This window comes from Nyctereutes procyonoides, unplaced genomic scaffold (genome assembly GCF_905146905.1).
Source record: "Nyctereutes procyonoides isolate TBG_1078 unplaced genomic scaffold, NYPRO_anot_genome, whole genome shotgun sequence".
NCBI lineage: Eukaryota > Metazoa > Chordata > Mammalia > Carnivora > Canidae > Nyctereutes > Nyctereutes procyonoides.
The window spans coordinates 68,040,763-68,058,701 of record NW_026575142.1 but is presented as its reverse complement, the minus strand read 5'-3'; the positions used below and the strand labels follow the sequence as shown (position 1 = coordinate 68,058,701).

Below are 17,939 nucleotides of genomic sequence, written 5' to 3'. Positions count from 1 at the left end.
GGTCTCCAGGATCACACCCCGGGCTGAAGGCGGCGCTAAACTGCCGGGCCACCGGGGCTGCCCAAATGTTTCTTTTCTTAGAGATTTTTGAATGTACCTCAATCCCAATAAAATTTCATATCAAACTATACACCAAGTATGTCTCTAGTTCATTAAGTGAAGTTTTTGTTACCTTTACCCAAGAGACTAAAAAAAAAAAAAAAAAAAAAAAAGACATTAAGACTTCCATTTTGAAAAAGTTAGCAAATTCCATACCAACTCCGTAAATGCGAATAAGTCATTTAGGCCATTAGACCAAAGTCACTTACTGCTAATGATGATGTGCTAGATAGACGACTCATTACATGCTTGTCATTGCTAGAAGGACTTCTTCCCTCCACTGAGCTTTGGGATGTCATAAGGGCCCTTCTCAGAGCTCTTTTTGGAGTTTTGGAGAAAGAGAACGCTCTTGTAACCTAGAGTTAAAAAGAGTTACAATTAATTAAGCCTAGATAAATCTAACACAACTGATAAGAACATAAAGCCAAATATACATGAAGTTTTTCTACAAATAGTATATGGCAGAATTGGAATTTCTTTGGACAAAACAGTAAGAAGATGTAGTAGCACACTGTAGACTATTCCATCTTGCAATCATCAAGCACTACAGCCAAATGTGAGGAGGAAAGTAGGAAGAAAAACCTGGCCTGGGAGATCAGAAACCTGGGTTTTTATCTGATTCTGCTAAAATTTAGTTGTGAAATCTTTAATCCAAAGCCACTTGAACCTCAATTTATTTATTAAAAAATAGAAAGAGTTCATTTGAATCATTATTTAACATGCTTATCTGGTATAATAATATACATTAAATGCTGGGAGATACAAAGATGATTAAATAATAAAGTAGATGGCCTCTCTTCAAAAGCAAAAAGAACAAAAAATGCTCAAAATATTAAAATTCTAGTTTTACCTTTAAAAAGTCCCATTACATGGGGCACCTGGGTGGTTCAGTCAGTTATAAGCATCTGACTCTTAATTTCAGCTCAGGTCATGATCTCAGGGTGGTGAATTCAAGATCCACACTAGACTCCACACCCAGCACGGAGCCCATTTGAAATAAACAGCCCCATTCCCAACATTCTTACATAGTCCTCAACTCTGACAAGGTAAAAAGGGAAGTGGTTTTCATCATTAGGAGACTGAAATGTACTTATGGTCAGGAGTAGACCCCAGGCAATATTTAAGATGGATGTATATGTATCTACATCTAAACCAGCACCAGGACATTCTAGTGAAGCATGGGACATAGAAGTAGCACTATAACAAGAATGGGGGGGATAACAAGTTGTTATAATTACTGCACTAAAGAATTTGCTGAACTAAAACTATTAGCTCTATGGGCCCTTTTAGAACCAAGAAAATAGCTCTGTTATACAGACCATCTTTATACTGGGGTTTATGGCAGTATTATTTTCAAATAATCTGAAAAATACATTTTGGTGATATGTTAAATAATAAGCTAAGACTCACCTTTTTTGAAGTCTTTTTTATTGCTCTAGATGCTCTACTCAATGTACTGTCCATATCTTTAGTATTTACTTCAAAGGATTCTGGATCAGCACTGTATATAAGATTCTCCTGTCAAAAAAAAAAAAACTTTTATATTATTTTAAAATAAATAAGTAAAGCAAAATAAAAATACACAACTGTTTCTAAAATCAAAGCTTTAAGTACATGGGAGTATATACAAATGAAACAACTCAGGTTTTTTTATATGCTTGGTATAATTTCAACTTTGAAATGTACTAATTTAAGGACAGTAAAAAATTAGCATTCACTAAATGCAAAAATCATTACAAGGACTATGGACACCAAAGCAACTGAAAAAAAAAAAAACCTCAATATAAAATCTTTTTAACAACCCTAAAACCAACAAGTTGGAAATCAGTGGACATAATGCTTTAAGTATTAAGTCCACTACAAAACCAACATCAGAAACAAATTTCCTTGAGATAATCTCAAATTAAAACTTAAGACTTTTTCCTTTGTTCCTCAAATAAAATCTGATGGATTCTAAATTGGAGGTTCTGAATCTGTGATCAAGAGCTCCTAGAAGTGGCAATGGATAGAAATAAGGAGGTATGCAACCTTCCCGAAATCACGTGCAAATCTGTGTGTGTGCAGAAATGCAAAGGACATTTTTCTAAGGAGTGGGCTCATCGCTTAAGTTACATTCTAAAAGGAGTAAAAAATTTCATATAGGCCAAGAGCCACTAATGAAAATTAACCTTAAATGAGACAACTAATCTCCAAGTAATCCAAAATATCATTTGCTCAAATTATATTTGGGTTGGGCTTTTCGAAAAAAGGAGGTGAGATAAAATGTTTTTACATACTCCTATAACCAATTTACACTTTAAATTTGTAGATCTAGGTCATGAATCACCAAGTTCCTCCACTTGTCTAGCACTATTAAGACTATCTTCCACCACTGCCATTCTGTGGCTAGAGAGAATTTTATACAACCTTGTGGATATTGGTTTTTCTGAAAATATTCTCATATGCAAAATGTAGAATGTATCTGGTATACTTAACCCACAGGAGTCATAAAACAAGATAATTAATACACAGTAGTCCTTTGAAATAAAATGTTAAACGCCCTTATAAACAAATAGTCTTAAATATTATCCTCTACATTTATAAATGGTTGCTTTGGCTCTTCACCACTGACATCACATAGACAGGCTTGGTTTTGCCAAAGCTTCTTAAAACAAGCAAATCCGTCATGTCTGCGCTAGACCTTGTCTTTCCACCTCATCCATTTGCTAAAAATGACTCAGTTGCGTACTAATCTCAATCAGATAATAGTACTTAAAATCATCAGTAACTTTTTAAAATGCTATAATTTTTTTCCTGAGTCAAAAAAAAAATCACTTCCATTATAGAAAATTTTGAAGAAAAAATTAAAAATAAAATAAAATTACCCACAAGTGTCCTATTTACGATTTACATTTAAACATACTTCCTACACATGTTTTTATATGCATAATTCTTTTATTTTAACAAAATTAGAATGGTTCTATTCAGTTTTATATCTTATATTTTTCAATTAGCTGTGTATTATGGCTCTTTTCCATATCACTTGAAGGAATTCCTATATCAAGGAATGATAAATGCCTCTTCTGATTATATGAGAATTAATGTTATCATTTCATTATTTTTTAACACAAAGTGCCTCTATTTCCTTTTTGTTAAGAAGTAAATATAACATCAAAAAAATACTTAGGAATGAACAAAGAGATGAAAGACATATACTGTAAACTACAACATGTCATTGCTGAAAGGAATTAAAAAAGGGAGGAATAAGTGGAAAAACACCCTGTCCTCATGAATTGAAAGATTTAACATTAACATGTCAATACTACACAAAGCAATCTACAGATTCAATGAAATCCTTATCAAAATCCCAATGATTTTTTTGCAAAGAAAAAAAAAATTCATTCCAAAATTCATATGAAATCACAAGGGAGCCCAAATAGCCAAGACAATCCTGGAAAAAAAGTACAAAGTTGGAAGTCTCAAACCTCTTGGTTGGTTGGTTGGTTGGTTGGTTGGTTGGTTGGTTTGTTTGTTTATTTATTTATTTATTTATTTATTTATTTATTTATTTATTTATTTATTTAAAGCCTCTTGGTTTAAAAACCTACTATACTAAGGGGTTTGTTTGTTTGTTTGTTTGTTTGTTTATTTATTTATTTATTTTAAGCCTCTTGGTTTAAAAACCTACTATACTAAGGGTGCCTGGGTGGCTCAGTTGGTTGAGCATCTGACTCTTGATTTCTGCTCAGGTCATGATCTTGAGTCATGGGACTGAGCCCCACACTGGGGTCATGGGATTGAGCCCTACGTTGGGCTCCTCACTCAGCGGGAGTCTGCTGGAGAAGGTCTCTCTCCCTCCCCCTCTACCTCTGCCCCTCCCCTCATCCTCCCACTTTTTCTAAAATAAATAAATCTTAAAACAAAAAACAGAAAAAAACAAAAACAAAAAACCAAACGTACCTACTACTATAATCAAAATGGTACTACACAGACATAAGATATAGAATATGAAACATAATAGAGAGCTCAGAAATAAACTCCCCTATGTGGTCAAATGATTTGACAAGGGCATCAAGACTATTCAACAGAAAAAGGACAGTCTTTCCAACAAATGGTCCTGGAAAAACTAGATATCTACAGGCAAAAGAATAAAGTTGGATCCTTACCTTATACCACATACAAAAATTGATCAAAATGGATCAAAACTCTAAATAAAAGAGCTAAAACTATAAAACTCTTAGAAGACAAAAGCTTCAAGACACTGGATTTAACAGTGCTATCTTCAATATACCACAGAGGCAGAGGCAACACAAGAAAAACAGAAAAGTGAGATTTCATAAAAACTGGTAAATGTACAAAAGACACTACAAATAGAGTAGATTTTTCTCCCATCTACAGAATGGGAGAAAAATGTAAATCATATATCTGATATATATGAGAAGAGATTAATATCCAGAACATATAGAGAATGCCTAAAACTCAACATCAAAAAACCAACCAACTGATTCAACATTCACCACTTACACCTACACTTTCTTACAGGTTTTTGAAATGGTTTCACTTTTAACTTTTGAAATCTACCTATAAGGTTATGTGGATATACGGTTAGGATATACATCTAATTTTCCCTAAGTATAGCACCATATGTTAACAATCCTATTAAATTGTTAAAGTACTACATTTATCGTATAATAGAGTCTTATTTCAAGGACTTTTATCCTTTCCATTGTGCAGTAGTGTTCAGATCATTGTAACTTTCGAAATACAATGTAATAGCTCATAAAAGGAGTACTAATCTTAATTTTTAAAGAAAAAGCAACAATAAAAAAGTAATCTTTGGAATCCTTCTGTCAAAATCCAGAAATTTACTGAAGGATTTTATAAGAAGAGGTGACTTTGTTACACTAGTCAGCATTTTCATTCAGGAGCGTCACAGATTTCTCTGTGAAGTATTATACAGTTTTCTTAAAATAGAAAACTCTCATTTATTTCTTACAAGACTATTCCTAGATATATACTAAAATTTCCTAAATTTATACCACGTTTTATTGGAAAGAGGGGTCTTTGTTCCTCATGCTTTCTAGTTGGTTACTGCCAGCATAGAGAAAAACTATTGAGGGGCACCTGGGTGGCACAGTGGGTTAAGACTCCAACTCTTGGTTTTGGCTCAGGTCCTGATCTCAAGGTTGTGAAATCAGCCCCGTGCTGGCTCAGCAGGCAGTCTGCTTAGGACTCTCTCTCCCTCTGCCTGTTTCCCCCCCCCCACCCCACCCCACACTCTTTTGTACTTTCTCTCTCTAAAATAAATAAGCCTTTAAAAAAGTCTATTGATATGTATTTATTTTTTATTTGGCTAAACTAAACTGTTACAAGTTCTAATATTTTTTCAATTGGTTCTTGTTAGTAATCTAGACAATCACTGGCAAAATAACAGAAGAGTTAACATCTCTCGACAATCTGTGAGAAACAAAGCAGTCAAGACTGTGATTCAAGCTCTGCCTATCCCTGAGTCTCCATCATCCCCATTCACATACCCCTGCAAGGTTCTGCATTAAGATTTCCAACACTTTATAGCAGAGGGATCACATTTCCTACATTGCTGTACATATGACGCCATAAACTAAGAACAGCTGTAACTTTAGTTTTATGAATTTGATTTTCTTCTCATTTCATTTTCAATTTTAGTTTCATTTGATTTCATTTCAAACTGGCTTTCATTTAATCAACACATATATATTAAAAACTTACTTGATAGAAGTTTTTTATACTCCTACAGAAGCAAATTCAGAAAAAGGATGTTTTGACACAAATATCTTTTTCTTCATGTTTTGTTTTCAAAATACAAATAATTCATCAGTGTTCATTCTAAATTGATCGACCCAAGATATTTTTTTAAAAACTAAACACTGAAGGGGCACCTGGGTGGTGCAGTTGGTTAAGCATCAGACTCTTGGTTTTAGCTCAGGTCATGATCTCTCAAAAAAAAAAAAAAATAAATCTTAAAAACATCTCACGAATAGAATTATAGAGAGGAATTTACCTAGGAATACATCTAATAAGAAATGGATATATCTACACTTTTTTTTTCTGGAAAGACAGATGAAAATATAAAAAATTGCACTGCTGAAAAAAAGACTAGTGGGGCATGTATGTATATTTTACTGCAGGATACTTTTCTCTATTTGATTTTTTAATGTGCAAATATTATTTTTCAATTTAGAGAGTAAAACTCATAAAGTGAATATAAAACTAAATCCTTAAGCAGTTGCTAATAAAGGAAAGAGATTCTCAGTCTTTCTATTGCTATCTTAACTATTATTAAGCATATAATAACCTATGAACTGAAAAGAGCAGATGGCTTCCTGTTTTCTCTCAATGAACAAATAAATTACTTATAATTTGATTAGGGTAGATAGAGATGAAGTCTTTTACATTTCGAGAAGCCCTGAGTTCAGGATGACTGGAAAGGTAAGCATGTAGGTAGTTGTAGTGGCTGAGATGACAATATAGCTGTTTGCTAAGATGTAAAGATGAAGTACTTCCTTTAGTTCTCTCTATATAGGGGAAGGTAAGTAGGGAAAAATCACAGACAAAAATGTAAAGTTGGGGAAACTTAGCTTCATTATTCCAAGGTTTTTTTTTCTATTAGCCTTTTTGTTTTACCAATAGTTCCCATTCTCTCTTCCAAATAGTGAAAAACCTTACTCTGGGGGCACTGTCGTGACCTGGCCTTCCTCACAGTTCTTCCTCTCTTGCCCCTGTCAAGCTTCCCAGACAGGCACTTCCATGAGGGACTGTGTGCTAAGACTGTCTAAAGTCACAGGGAAAATGCTGGGAAATTCACCATTACCACTGCCAGAAAGAGCGATTTATGGCTTTGTTCTTTTCTTAAGCTCCCAATTTGGCTTCATACTGTATCTTGTGGGGGCTTTTGTTCCTAAATCTTGACTAAACTCCTTAAGCTTAATCTACTGGTCTCAAAAATATTAGGCAGTTGTACTACCTGTGTACCTTCTCATTACTATAGTAATCAGTTATGAATAAATCTGATTGAGTACCTCTCCACTCAACTCCATTCATACATTCACAGACAACTATGCTAAAAATCAACAGCAGAAGAAATACCAAGACACCAGCCCAACCTTAAGAGAGAGTTCCTGTTGGTGAAGTCAACTAAATGTTCTTTCTTGCAACAACCAAAGAACTTTATGTCAAAACTGTATAAAGACTAACAAGCATTTAAAGTTTTTGATGTAATAATTTTGACCATAATTATTTTGACCATCTCTTATTAATACCCAATATTGAAATGCAAAAAAAAGTTGAACTTGTCTTAGATTAAGTTCTATTAATATTATAAATGTTCTCAAACATTAGTTATTAACAGAATAAAATACTGCATTACCATATACCAGACTGTTTAAAAAACAAGTATCACTAAAGGCAAGACATCCCTTCAAAAAAAAAAAAACCACCTTACTCTATTCTATTCCTCTAAATTTCCAAAATAAAAACAAAATTTATACCATAAATAAAAGACATTTTTAATAACATACTAATATAATCCTAAAACCATTTCATGATTTACTCAACATATCTCAAGCATCAACGACTAGAAAGAGAAGCTCTTCAACGAGCCCCAAATCCACAAATACCTAAGACTAGTTCTAAAGACAGATCTGGGGGATCCCTGGGTGGCGCAGCAGTTTAGCGCCTGCCTTTGGCCCAGGGCGTGATCCTGGAGACCCGGGCTCGAATCCCACGTCGGGGTCCCGGTGCATGGAGCCTGCTTCTCCCTCTGCCTATGTCTCTGCCTCTCTCTCTCTCTGTGTGTGACTATTAAATAAATAAATTAATTAATTAAAATAAAATAAAATAAAATAAAATAAATAAAATAAAATAAAATAAAATAAAATAAAATAAAATAAAGACAGATTAGCAGAGTTTAAGATTAGAAAGTAGTAATCAATTTCTCCCACTGAGTGACATAATATTAATTCCAGGAGAAACTGAATCTTAGCTACATATTTCAGAGACCTACTCATCGGTGTTAATTCAAAAGAAATTTTCCACCATTTCTGAAATCTTAAGCTAATGAGAGATCCTTTTTCATGTGAGTTATCAGACCCTTTTTCCCCTAAGCTTTCTTCTCCCACTAGTCCTCAAACACAGAAAAAATATCTAGTATCATAAACCCTCCCTGAGCTTGTGCCTCAGTGATTTCCTCAAGCTCTATAATCATATTTATAGCTTACCGCTACTGCCTTGACCAAATTAAAGTAGTACCAATAACAGATATTTATATCAAGAACTTATTATGTATGGCTAATAACCAGCAGAATTGTAAATACAAATCATATTAACTCCATTATAAATATCATTGGCTCAGAAACACAAACTCTTCTCATATACGTTCTACTTTCAGTCTATTTACGTAGTTAGTTCTTAAAACTTGTAACCAGAATTTCTAAGAATGAATATTGCTGCTCAAAAGTAGCCAGTAGTGATTTGACCAAGATGTAAAAATTTGATTTTTAAAAGAAACAAAGAATTAGTAGTAAAAGAACTGAACTGTAGCACTGGGCATTTAATTATCAAGTTACTGGGGATCCCTGGGTGGCTCAGTGGTTTAGCACCTGCCTGTGGCCCAGAGTGTGATCCTGGGTTTCCGGGATCAAGTCCTACATCGGGCTCCCTGCATGGAGTCTGCTCCTCTCTCTGCCTGTGTCTCTGCCTCTCTCTCTCGGTGTCTCTCATGAATAGATAAATAAAATCTTAAAAAATAATAATTATCAAGTTGCTTCCTCTAAACTATTCAAAAGTGGGGAGAGTGAAGGAGTAACACTGCCCAAATCCACTTGTCAATAAATTATACTTTTGATATTAAAAATTAGAAATCTGCAGTGGCTTCAGAAAGCTACCAACTGACCTCAGGCAGTATATGAACCTTAAGAGTATGAACCATGCACTTATAGGTTACATGTTGGCAAGAGACCAAACATACCTAAGTATTCTGAGAAATAAAATTCGACAGATTAAAACTCTAATCTTTAAATTCTAAATTAACAGAATATGGGACATCATATCCATGAGGAGAAAAGCTATGCAAGAGTTTAACCAAGAATCAGCTAATACCTGGATTCTAATGTGAGCTTTATGCTCTTGGCCTTAATTTCACATGTAAATTAATGAGATTAGATTAGGTTTTATTTCAGCTTAAAAATTCTTAAGTCATTTAAATATGGGTATGAAGAATGAGAGTATAGAATAAAACTGTATTTTTTACTCTTTATTAAGTAAGCTCCAATTATTCAGAGAACCCAAAATGTGTAATAGAAGGAAAAAACTACTGATTCAAAGAATCAAGAAATTTTTATCTTTCACATTGTGTGTGTGCATGTGTGTGTTTAGAAATACTTTATCTTCAACACGGCAGTTGTTATCAAATGATAAGAGATCAACTCCGGACTTTTTAAAATTTACTATGTGTAGTATTTTAAATGCAGGAAAGAGGTCAACTCAAGTCAGTGAGAAATATTTCTTAGTTAACGAAATTTCACAACTTGAATTTTGTGGTTTCAGTATAAATCAGGGTCATAGTTAAACGTTTGCTGCCATCTTGTGGCTAACTTATATGAAATCTTTCCATTAGCTGTTTATATTTTAGTTCTAGAATTATTAGCCATTCTGTGGCTAGTAATCAATAGATTGTATTGATTAACATTAACAGCACTTCAGTATTATGGTTATAAGTTTGGAAAGGACTGCATAAGCCATCTAGTCTGATGCCATGATCAATGTACGAGTAATTTCTACAACAGGCAGTCACTATACTGCAAAGATCTCTTATATATGCATACCTTGAACTATGAAAAAAAAAACTCCTCCTAACAATGAGCACTTTTGTAAGCTTTATAACTGTCTCCATCATTTTTCTAGCCAGCACTGCCATATGCCCTATGCTTCTGTGAATCTTTTTATGCAACAATCCTTTATTTATAACATATTGCTGGCCCATAGAAATTAAAAAAAAAAATCCTGCTAGATGAATTCTCCTATAAATGAAAATTAGGATAAATCAGTCAAATTTATTCCTTGGTTTTCCCTGTCATTTCACCTTTTGAAAAAAGAAATTGAAATTTTCTGCTTAAAAAAAAGGTCTGTTAAGTGTTCTCAACATTTAGGTAGGAGGTTTTAATCAATTATTACCTACTCTATAAACCACTATAATTATACCTCAATAGCCTTCAAGGTTAGACTTAGCTATGATAAAATAAACATTTTACTCCAACAGGAATGTGCAAGGCAATCTTCATTACAGTACTACTGTAATGAAAAGGGTCATTTATCAATACATTCTCCTCTATGTCATTTGTACAAAGATGAAAGAGTCTATACCTGTTTATCACATGTCTCTCCCATGTATAATGAAGAAATAAAATTATCTGTTAAGGGATCTAGAGTTCATCCAAGATGTACTACAGGCTATCTGATTCCTATGAGTGATTTAACTTCAGTAATTTGATTTTCTCATGTATCTGCACTTTAAGCTGAATAAGATAATTATATATTCATAATGGTATTTGATTTTCAGAAGTTGGACTGAGAAAACTGGTTGGCAACTTGCCTGACAGAAAAAACAACTTGCTACAACTCATCTATTGCTTTCAACAAGATAAAAGAACAACAGAACAAGATGCCCTTTATTTTACAAATAGCCAGGTCAAAGAGCACCAACAAAAATCACAGCGTACATTAGAACAAGTCCCAAAAGCTTCACGAAGTCAAAAAGGCAAAGGAGTTAGTTATTAGGCTTTGAAGGGCCTACCTGTAAGCGAGGGACTCGTGTGTATTTTTTTAAAATCTTTTCCAAAACAACTTTTTAAACCAGTTTTCCTCAATACACATAAAACTGAAACTCTTCTACATCCATAATTGCGGAGTCATTAGAAATGTACAGGGTTAGTCTGAACACATTGCAATCAAGTTAAAACTTTCATTACAATAGTTGTTTAAGAACTTACAGCGTCTGCTTTACAAATAGTATTGGCTACATGTCGACATAACATCTTTAGCCAGTTTTCTTTTAGAAGTTCCTCTGAGGTCATCTGGAAACTGAGCAGCACATTTGCCCGCTCTGTTGGTGGCCTCACAAGCAAGGCAAAAGCATTATGGCAATCTAGGGTTTCAGAATAATTACAAACATTAAGTGTTACTCCCTGGAAAATGACAGATGTATGCAAGTTTAGCTTCCTCAGAGCAATAGAATTCCAATACAGTTATCTCTTTTCCATCATTCCTCATCCCTCAACTTTCAACTGGACAAAGAATATCACCATATTACATTGAAATACTGGATAGAATTATAATACTGAGTTTTTTTTAATAGATTTATTTTTTATTGGTGTTCAATTTGTCAACATACAGAATAACACCCAGTGTGCTCATCCCAACAAGTGCCCCCCCCTCAGTGCCCGCCACCCAGTCACCCCCACCCCCTGCCCACCTCCCCTTCCACCACTTCTAGTTCGTTTCCCAGAGTTAGGAGTCTCTCATGTTCTGTCTCCCTTTCTAATATTTCCCACTTATTTTTTCTTCTTTCCCCCTTTATTCCCTTTCACTATTTTTTATATTCCCCAAATGAATGAGACCATATGTTTGTCCTTCTCCGATTGACTTACTTCACTCAGCATAATACCCTCCAGTTCCATCCACGTCGAAGCAAATGGTGGGTATTTGTCATTTCTAATGGCTGAGTAATATTCCATTGTAATACTAAGTTTTACGTGAGAAACCAACAATGATAATTTACTGACGCTATATACTACATGTAATATTTTCTATGAAATTTAATATTTTCTATGATAGTTTTTTCTTAAATTTTTTTTTTTTTTTTTTTTTTTTTTTTACGATAGTCATACAGAGAGAAAGAGAGGCAGAGACACAGGCAGAGGGAGAAGCAGGCTCCATGCACCAGGAGCCCGACGTGGGATTTGATCCCGGGTCTCCAGGATCGCGCCCTGGGCCAAAGGCAGGCGCCAAACCGCTGCGCCACCCAGGGATCCCCTATGATAGTTTTTTTTTTAATTAATTATACAATTTCTTATAATTCCAGAATTTAAGTTTTAAATTAAAATGGCATTACAAGACTAATTTAAATTAAAGAAATAAAGTGTCCGAATATCAAAACTGTTAAAAAGTGTTTTTGGACCAAAATGCTAAAACAGAACCTATTTTAAACAATAATTATAATCTATAATTCAAATCTAAAAATATGGAGAGGACTTAAATAAATGCACTATTATAACCCTTAACAGATCCAGAATCTGACAACCTAATAAAGATAGCAACATAAGCTGCTACTCAAGTTTTGTTTCTAATAAAATCAAAGTCTTCCATCATGAGAGGATGGGATCAGTAATGGAACCAGCTTACACTGTAAAAATGTATGTCTAAAACCTAAAAGTATGGCCATGTACACATATCCCTAGATGATACTTTTTTTGGTAGGTATAAAATTTTGGTAATTTTAGGCCTTCAGAGAACCTTCCCTAACACTATCAAAGTTGAGTAAAAACCCTCCTTAATAATCATCTGACTCATGCTAATTCTACCATAGTTACTTTGTGTACATTTATTCATGTACTTCTTTCCAGGTCATATCCTAAACATATTCCTAGCAATGAAGCCATTGACAACAAGGAAAGAATAAGATGCAGAGCACATATGATAGACCGGTGATTTCTTTTTGATTCTGAAGTAATAAAGGTAAGTTTTGTTGTGGAAGAGGCTAGGTTAGGGCACTATCTTAACATTTAACCATTTAAAAGCTCTTTGTTCCTTAGGGATGAAGAAATCCCACAGGTTGAGATAGCATTTTCATTTGAGAAAATAAGATACCAAGTAAGTTCCTAGAGAAGAGCTGGGATGGAAATAGAAGAAAAATTACTTTACCAAAACTAACCAACTATATTTAAAGATAATTTATCAGTTTAGAGATATCTGGGTGGCTCAGTTGGTTAAGCGTCCCACTCTTGATTTAAGCTCAGGTCATGCTCTCAGGGTCATGAGATTGAGTTCTGCATCAGGCTCCACGCTCAGTGGAAAGTCTACTTGAGATTCTCACCTTCTCCCGCTGCCCCTCCCCCGTTCACACATGCGCTCACTCGTTCTCTCTCTCTCCCTCTCCCTAATAAATTTTTAAAATTAAAAAGATAATTTACCAGTTTAAAATAAAAACAAAAATAAAAACATGAGAATGAATCAAACCTAAAATGAATATAAACTATTTTCACTTGGCTAACAATTTATCCAGTGAGCATACCTTCTGTTTCTCTTATGTCCAGCACCTTCTTAATTTGAGAAAGAGGCATTAGATGAACATGCTTAAGAGAAGCTGGGGGTCGGGTGTGGCCAGGAGGACTCCTAAAAGTGCCAATAACCTTGTGTCGTTTTCTTGCTATCTGATTACAAAAAAAAAAAAAAAAAAAAATTCATATGGAAACAATTAAAGGCCAAATACTTAAAAATGATATTAATCATATAAACCTACATGCAATTCATCTATTTGTCACTCTAGAATTACTATGATAAGCAGAGTTACCATGTGACAAATTCATACATCCATGTAATTGTGTAGCAGAAATGCTCATATATTTAAGAGCCTAAAAGTCAGGAAAAACAGACCAAAGGAAAAGATCTATGCAAAAGGTCCCAGAAGTATGAAAGAACTTAGAAACATCTGAAAAGGAATAGCACTGAAGAACAGAGGAATCTTCGACAAAAAGCCTTGAGTTCAGGAATGTTGGTCTGGGATCTCAGTATTGGGATCAAAAGATAATTGATTTAAGAGCAGAGTTCTCAATGAACTCAGACCCTGTACAAGACAATGAGGGCAATAAAGTAAGTAACACAGAAATGGCTCTGGTTCTCGTATTTACATACCATTGAGAAAGAGGAAGGGGAAGTAACTAACTGAACAATACATTAAGCAAATGATACAAATTAAAAACTCAAGGTTTTACAGTGTTAAGATGTAATTTTACCTAAACTGGGAACTCTTGCAAGAGGAAGAGAGGGGTAAAGTAAGTCTGGGGAAGACAAGAGCAAAATCACAAAGGACCTTGTGATTCATAATGTACTGAATTCTGTGAATTTTATAAGGTCTTTAAACTTATTATTTTCATTTCCATGAAAGCCTACTGTATTGTTTTGCCATTTTAAAAGAACATCTTTTTCTGAGGTTATAATCATCAATTAAAGATATTAACACAAAATGATTTAGGATAAGTTACTTAATGAATTTGAGACTGGTCAGCATCATGAATGTGACAAAGTTTAGCTAAAAATGCACTACCCTATGTTGGCTAATCAGAAATGATCAAATGGGGATCCCTGGGTGGCTCAGCGGTTCAGTGCCTGCCTTTGGCCCAGGGCGTGATCCTGGAGTCCCGGGATCAAGTCCCGCATCGGGCTCTCTGCATGGAGCCTGCTTCTCCCTCTGCCTGTATGTCTGTCTATCATGAATTAATAAATAAAATCTTTAAAAAAAAAAAAAAGAAATGATCAAATGGCAGTCAATCATATTCACACTGAAGCAGAAATATGATACAGATCTGCTACATATCAAATATTAAAAGTTAGTTTACATTAATACAGGAAAAATAAGCAAAAGACTTTCTTTAAATAATTTCCACTATAAATTTGAATATACTTTTAAATCAATTTGGCTAAGCAAATAATTTTAAAGTTCATTTTTAAAAAGAAAAAACAATGACAAGTGCCAATACTGATGACATAAATGCTAACACATCAAGATACAAACTCAAAACACAGATAAAATATAAAAAGGAAAATATGTCTGTGAATCCTCAATTAGTTCAGCTTCAGTAAAACATCAAGAGTCAAATTTAAGAGAAGTCAATATAGATTTTATCCATTTTAAATGTTTCTAACTTTCACCATATTCTTCATTCCAAATTTGCTAAGGTTTAAAAAAAAAGCTGAAGAATAAAAGTTTAGAATTATAAATCTAAAAGTTCAAATTGAATGTGGAATATAGAACTGTTTTAGTCAATATGATTCTAACATAGGCAGCTAAAATAAACTAGAACAAAAAGTTAGTGGATTTAAGGTAAAGGAGATGAAGAACCAGGGTATCACATAATGGACTCAGAAGCTACAGACAATAACCAATGGCAGGAATTAAAGTGGTAGGTAGGTCAACGAGCAAGTTATAGAAAACTTCATGGAATTTTAAAAAAAGATATATGATCAAAAATTTAAAGTAAGCCACACTCTCTCAGGATTAAGAAGATAAAACCCAAAAGAATGGATTAGCAGGAAGTATAGACAGTGGAGCCAGCTGACCTGGGCACTTCAATAGGGAAAACCTTAAAAAGGCTTTAAGAGAAGCAAATAAATAGAAGTACTGAGCAACTATGTACAGTGAAACCCCACTGGAAACTGACTTCACCTTGCCCCTGTTCTCCAAAGCAAAGCAGGCTGACGTTCTCTTTATGGGGTAACAAAGTAGTTCAGAATTATCTGCCTCATGATTTTTTATGACTTTTTCACTTCAGGGTATGGTCAATTACGTATAGTATTTTCACTGTCTTTTGTGTTTTGTGACATTATTGACCAATAAAAATATCATTTTTTATTAACCCCACTACAACAAAACTCTACATTTAACACAAGTCAAGCTTTGGTGAGATTTTATTATACCTGTAACTGCACATGGTGGTTTTCTCTAAAATTCTCTTGTATTTTATACTTTAAATAATAATGTAACCAAGAGTGCAGCATGTCAAGAGAAGTAAAAAACGATAAAAGAGGTACAGATTTTAAAGAAAAAGGAAACCCATCAAATCAATTCAATGAAAGCAACAGCAAGAAATAGAAATGTCAAAGGAGTCTTTTGGTTAATATATTTGTTTTATCAAAATACACAGTTTTCTCTTCTGAGATGAAGGAAAATACACATCTTTGTATCTCCCATTTGACTGTTTAGTTGTTTAAAAAATACACTATTAAGAAAAAGGTTGGAAAAGCACACGAAGGTGATTCCATTTGCCCACAGAATTGATATGGAGGAAATGTTTTAATAGATGAGAATTTTAGAATTATAATCATTGCACCCCTCTGATATACTAACTACTCATTCACCCTAAACCTGCTGTTTTAACGAAAAATCGGTGAATTGTAATTCATAGTAAATAATCAAGTTATTCTAATCTTCAACAAAATACTTGAAAAATCTATTTCAATTTCAAATTATTTTGTAGGTCCTGAACAAACATACACAGAAACAGTAAACTCCTAAAATTTCTGACCAAAGCATTTATTAGCATGGAAATAAACTAGATTTTCATTATGACTTGGCTTTTAAGTCATGAAAATTTATCATACTTTTTAGTATTAGGCCTTCTCTTTAAAACCATTTTATTAATAGTATTAAACAAGTGGTCTCAAAAAGTGATTAAATTAACTTTAACTTGTGTATTATACCTCAATCAAGGCTTGGCTTTAAATGTTCAGGCAGGTCACACAAATCACCAGTGTTATTATACTATATTAAGTACAAATTTACCTCCAGGCAGTCATTGAAGAGAAAGAGAGTTACTTGTTCTCCTCTGTCACAGGGATGTTCACCTAGAGAAATTGTTTCAACTCGTTGGACTAAACTTCGGTGAGAAGACAAAAGATTAGCCTGTATAGATTTAAAATATTATAAAAGTAATCACTTGTTAGTAATCTTTTTAAAGTTATAATTTAAAAGAAAATGGTGTCAGGGCACCTGGGAGGCTCAATTGGTAAAATATCTGGCTCTTGATTTTGGCTCAGGTCATTATCTCAGGGATCAGTACCCATTTGGGCTCTGTGCTCAATGTGGAAGCTGCTTGAGATTCTTTCTCTCTCTCTCTCTTCCCCTCCCTCCCAACCTCTAGAATAAATTTTAAAAAAAGAAAAGAAAAAGGTGCTAAGCTTCTGTTCATATTAAAGCTATAGAACCTAATTAAGAAGAAAATAAATTGACAATCATCAAAAATGAATACTTACTGGGCATCCATCTACTTCATAAACAACATCAAAAATTTGCTTTTGGGCTTCTGTTTTTCTCTTATCCTCATTAATATGGCTGAAAGATTAAAAAGTTTAGTTTTAAAACTTCAACTTTTAAAACAATAAAATATGAAAACTGCATATAAAGATATCATGTCACTAAAAGAGATCTTGCAAGTGGTCTATCTTAATTATGACAACTCAATCAGTTAAAATACTTCTTAAAATCCTAAAATCAGTTAAAATACTTCCTAAAAGTAGCCTACTATATATATTAAAAAGTTTCACAGGGATGCCTGGGTGGCTCAGTGGTTGAGTGTCTGCCTTTGGCTCAGGCTGTGATCCTGGAGTCCTGGGATCGAGTCCCACACATCGGGCTCCCCGCAGGGAGCCTCCTCCTTCCTCTGCCTGTGTCTCTGCTTCTCTCTCTCTGTCTCTCTCGTGAAAAAAGAAAATCTTAAAAAAAAATAAAGTTTCACAGAATCCTTCAGAAAATTATGTTTTACTAATTTATTTCCATATTATTATTATTTTTTTACTATACTCGCTATATACTTCCTAAAATATGTTTAAACCTTTACAAACTTCAGGTTAACAGAAGTTCTAAATATAAGTTCATTTAAGCTTTTATGAAGGTCATTCCCAAGTCACATGCTAATCATTTCATTGAAACAAAAACTAAGACTACTGCTTCCATACCAGATGAAATAGGAAGGAAAGGATACACCTTCTTCCTGGAACCAGTGAAAAACCATTCAAAATCTAAAGAAACAAGTCTGGGGTGCCTGGGATGCTCA

The 17,939-nt window shown here is 33.9% G+C and overlaps 1 protein-coding gene and 1 pseudogene across 8 annotated transcripts in view; one reads left to right on the top strand and one right to left on the bottom strand.

Moving 5' to 3' along the window:
• Positions 1-17,939, bottom strand: part of ECT2 (epithelial cell transforming 2) — a 64,455-nt gene that overhangs the window by 5,124 nt on the left and 41,392 nt on the right. For all 8 annotated transcript variants that reach the window (XM_055308428.1, XM_055308427.1, XM_055308432.1 and 5 more), the window contains 6 exons: positions 17,140-17,218; positions 16,670-16,789; positions 13,403-13,541; positions 11,103-11,257; positions 1,510-1,617; positions 309-455 (listed from right to left, as the gene is read on the bottom strand). In XM_055308428.1, the coding sequence (XP_055164403.1) occupies positions 309-455; positions 1,510-1,617; positions 11,103-11,257; positions 13,403-13,541; positions 16,670-16,789; positions 17,140-17,218 (748 nt within the window). The remainder of the gene's footprint in view (positions 1-308; positions 456-1,509; positions 1,618-11,102; positions 11,258-13,402; positions 13,542-16,669; positions 16,790-17,139; positions 17,219-17,939) is intronic.
• Positions 6,907-7,303, top strand: LOC129498773 (phosphatidylinositol N-acetylglucosaminyltransferase subunit P-like; annotated as a pseudogene).